This window comes from Naegleria gruberi (genome assembly GCF_000004985.1).
Source record: "Naegleria gruberi genomic scaffold NAEGRscaffold_163, whole genome shotgun sequence".
Taxonomy (NCBI): Eukaryota; Heterolobosea; class Eutetramitea; order Acrasida; family Naegleriidae; genus Naegleria; species Naegleria gruberi.
In genome coordinates this window covers 1-4,171 of record NW_003163173.1, presented here as the reverse complement: position 1 = coordinate 4,171, position 4,171 = coordinate 1, and the positions used below count along the sequence as shown (strand labels likewise).

At 32.9% G+C, this 4,171-nt stretch overlaps 2 protein-coding genes across 2 annotated transcripts in view; both read right to left on the bottom strand.

The window, feature by feature from the left end:
• The window catches only part of NAEGRDRAFT_76466 (uncharacterized protein), a gene marked incomplete at both ends in the record, with an annotated part of 2,413 nt that extends 1,439 nt beyond the window's left edge, over positions 1–974 (bottom strand). The window contains 2 exons of the mRNA XM_002668570.1: positions 40–712; positions 748–974. Coding sequence (XP_002668616.1) covers positions 40–712; positions 748–974 — 900 coding nt within the window. The remainder of the gene's footprint in view (positions 1–39; positions 713–747) is intronic.
• Positions 975–1,241: 267 nt separating this feature from the next.
• Positions 1,242–3,223, bottom strand: NAEGRDRAFT_54697 (uncharacterized protein; the record flags this gene model as incomplete). Its single annotated transcript, XM_002668569.1, has 2 exons — positions 1,242–1,814; positions 2,576–3,223. 2 exons carry the CDS (start codon positions 3,221–3,223, stop codon positions 1,242–1,244), a joined length of 1,221 nt encoding a protein of 406 aa, XP_002668615.1.
• Positions 3,224–4,171: the final 948 nt, after the last annotated feature.

The window sequence follows — 4,171 nt, the reverse complement described above, 5'->3', positions numbered from 1 at the left end:
ATTTCCAGCTATTGTTACAATATTTCCATTATGTAATACTTTTCTAATTCTATGATTAAAACAGTCAGATATATAAACTTCATTATCTGAGGAAACAAAAACACCTAAAGGACTATATAATTGTGCATTTGTTGCAGGACCATTATCACCACTGAATCCTCCTTTCCCATTTCCAGCAATTGTTACAATAGTTCCATTTTGTGAAATCTTTCTAATTACATGATTAAAACAATCAGAAATATAAACTTCATTATTTGATGAAACAAAAGTGCCTGAAGGATTATATAATTGTGCATTTGTTGCAAGTCCATTATCACCACTGAATCCAGGTTTTCCATTTCCAGCTATAGTTACAATAGTTCCATTTTGTGAAATCTTTCTAATTACATGATTACTATAGTCAGCAATATAGACTTCATTATTTGAAACAAAAACGCCTGCAGGACCATTTAATTGTGCATTTGTTGCAGGACCATTATCACCACTAAATCCTTTAGTTCCATTTCCAGCTATTGTTATAATATTTCCATTTTGTAATACTTTTCTAATTCTTTGATTACAAAAGTCAGCAATATAAACTTCATTATTTGATGAAACATATACATTTCTAGGGTAATTCAACTGTGCATTTGTTGCTAGGCCATTATCACCACCGAATCCAGGTTTTCCATTTCCAGCAATTGTTACAATAGTTCCATTTTGTAAAATCTTTCTAATTACATGATTACAATAGTCAGAAATATAAACTTCATTGATGAAACAAAAACACCAATAGGATTATTTAATTGTGCACTTGTTGCTAGACAATTATCACCACTAAATCCTTTATCTCCATTTCCAGCTATTGTTACAATATTTCCATTTTGTAATACTTTTCTAATGCTTTGATTGTTATAGTCAGCAATAAAAACTTCATTATTTGATGAAACAAAAACACTAAAAGGATTATTTAATTGTGCACTTGTTGCTTCCATTTTTTTTTGTAAGAATTATTCAGCATCATTAAAATTAAAGGTGAATTTGTTCATTGGTGTTCACAATAATGGGAAACTACTGAAAGATTAACTTGCCTTCGCTTACTTACAAACGAATGATTGGAATTACCAATTTTTAACTTTCAAGCCAATGAAATTATTCGAATTTAACAATTCCTTCTTGATTTGGAAATAGTTGTTTGGAATATAATCCAATTCCGTTACTGTGAAGATTACACACAAAGTCAACTTGAACAAAGATGTTATTTATTGAATTTTGATAACGATTTTACCAACTGTTCTTTGAGATTCCATTTGTTTATGTGCATCGTTTAATCCTTGAGCAGAAAATTCAAATTCCATCAGTGGAAGTTGATTGTAAACTTGATTCGAAATTACAATATGATTCATCAGTAAATTCATATCTTTTACGTTCTTATCCATGAAAACAAAGTGGAAGGATGGATAAGCACTCGATAATGACTTAATCTTATTAGAAACTACAAAATATCCAATTTTCATCAAAGAAGAAAGTCCCATATTTGGTTCGAATGGAACATTTGGTGAAATGGTTGTGAATGCAACACCATCTCTTGCTTTCTTACACTCAAAATTATTGCAAACGTCACGATAATACATTTCAGTTCCACCAACACAATCCAATACAATATCCACATAAGAATCTCCATGGTCTTCCTTAATGGTTTGACAAATACTCTTCAGATTTTCAGATTCACCATCTATTCTAGGTTTGGATGATGTTTTTGTATAGTCAATGACAACATCTGCTCCCATTTTTGTAACAATGTCAATATTTCTCTCAGAACAAACAGCATAAACCTTTGTTTGGAAATATAGGGAAAGGAATTGTTTAGCTATCAAACAAGCACTCAAACCAGTTCCTCCAGAAGCACCTAATATGAGAATTTTCAACTCTTTCTTTTTGGAAGTTTCGAATGGAGGAGTCAAAGGTTGATTGTTAAACGAATGTTCACCCTCTTGATCTAATATTTTACCAATAGCGTCGTTGGAAATTTGACTGGAGTTGCTTTCCTTGTGGCTCCGTTTCTCATTTTGTAATCGACTGGGTTGACCGAAGCTGCTTTCAACTTGACCAAAACTTGATTTTCTTTCAACTTGGATGGTTTTTCAAAATCCGAAACTAGTTTAAAATTTGGTTGGATACAGTAATCTTCAATAACCAAGGCTTGCATTCTTTTTGTTGTTATTGTTGAGGATCTCTACTATTCTTCAGCTATTTAAAGAAAATTCAAACTTTCGGATAATCAAGTTGGATAATTGATGAAAAACAAACCCCCATACAAGTAAAATTTTACACTTGAATATCCTAAAGCTCTTCTAGTAGAGCAACATTTCAATTATGTGTAATAGCAGAAAGTATTCCTTAAATAAAAGAGTAAGATATCTGAAATAATTCAGGTTATATTTTATTAATGACAAGTTGGTTTGGCATTCCAGTAGAATAAATCTTTGGAAAATACATTAGCAGAATCATCCTTATCACTAAAGAATTGGAAATTCAATACATCCCAAGAGGTAATTCCCTTAAAACCTCCCAAATCTTTCATTTCAAATCTTACTGGTTGTCCTGTCTTGGCATCTTCATAATAAGTCATGTCAACATAGGTAGGTCCTTGATAATTGAACAAGTAAAATCCAAGACCAATAGCAAGATCAGACTTTCCATCCAAATTATAGACATTACAAACTCTCTTTTGCATTCCATTAATCAAATTGGATGGTTCAAGAATAGCATTACTTTGAATCAATTTAGCTCCAGAATATTTGGCAACAGTGAATCCTCCTTCAGCCACAGTACCCTTTCCACTGAATGGGAAAACTCTAGCTCCATAAGCAGTAGAATTAGGATGCAAATGTTCAAAGATACAAAAATCAACACTCACAACATTCATATAATATCTCAAAATTTCAAACAAAACTGATGTGGAAGAGAGTTGAGCTGCAGGGCCTCCCAAACCAGCTCCATCCATTCTCATTCTCTGATGAATTCCATCATAGAATAATGAAATAAATTTTGGATTATTATCAGTATCTGTTTGATTATTTGCTGAACGGAATCCAAATAATTGGAAAACATTGGTCCAAACTCCATCTTGAACACTTCCGATTTTAGTACTTCCTTTATAATTTTGATTATTTTGAGTTCGGGAAATCATATTCTTGAAGAGTTTGGTCTTGGCTGTTTCTTGTCCCATGACCAACATCATGATGAGAGTGAAGGTGAACAAAATAACCACCCGTCTGAGCTTTCCGTGTTGATGCATTTTTTTTACAGTTTTTTTCTTTATCGGAGGGATGTTTAAAATTCGGAGTTAATAATTCCCTTCCGTTGACACTATTGTGTCATGTAAAAATCAATGACAAATACTAGATTTTTATTACGAATGCCTATTAATTGGGTATTTCTGTAGTGGTTTACAAAAAATTGTTCAATCATTTTTCATTTTCAAACAAATTTTCAACTTTTCGACAATATTCCACTACAATAGATGCATTGTAATTCCACGCACAGCAAGCTAGTGGTATGATTTGGTATGGCTCGGACCCCAGTATCGCATACTGGTGTGGACTTAACATCATTTGACATTTTTCAGAAAGCCAATGATAAGCTGTGCAGCACAAAACGGGTGAACTTCATACTATTAATTTGTTGTGCAATGAAAAAACTCAATCCCATTACCATCATTTCAGAACATTCTTCTAATAGGTCAACTAATCCTCCCCAATAAGCAACAAACAAATTTTCCCGCTCTTTCTACATCCTCATAAAAAAATGAAACCCACTGATAAAACCTCAAAAAACTCAACTAGGAAGGACGAACAACTATTTTGTGCCAATTTGTTATCAATCATCATCATTGAGCGATCATGAAAACCAAGAAGAAAAAAACAAACAACAACACTGTTGCTGCCAATGGAGCCAAATAATGGAAGTACTACAAGTAATTCGTCGCTGGATGAGGAGACAATGTCGAGTGCTATGAATAATCATCATATACAACAACAACATGATTCTAGTTCACCCAACAAGATGACAATAAGGAATGATAATGAAATGGAGGTGGCTGTGGATGCAGTTGAAGTAGAATTGGATGATGTTCATAAACATTCCAAAGGTGTCACTTTTGCTGAGAAACGAGGGAGAGAAGTGACAC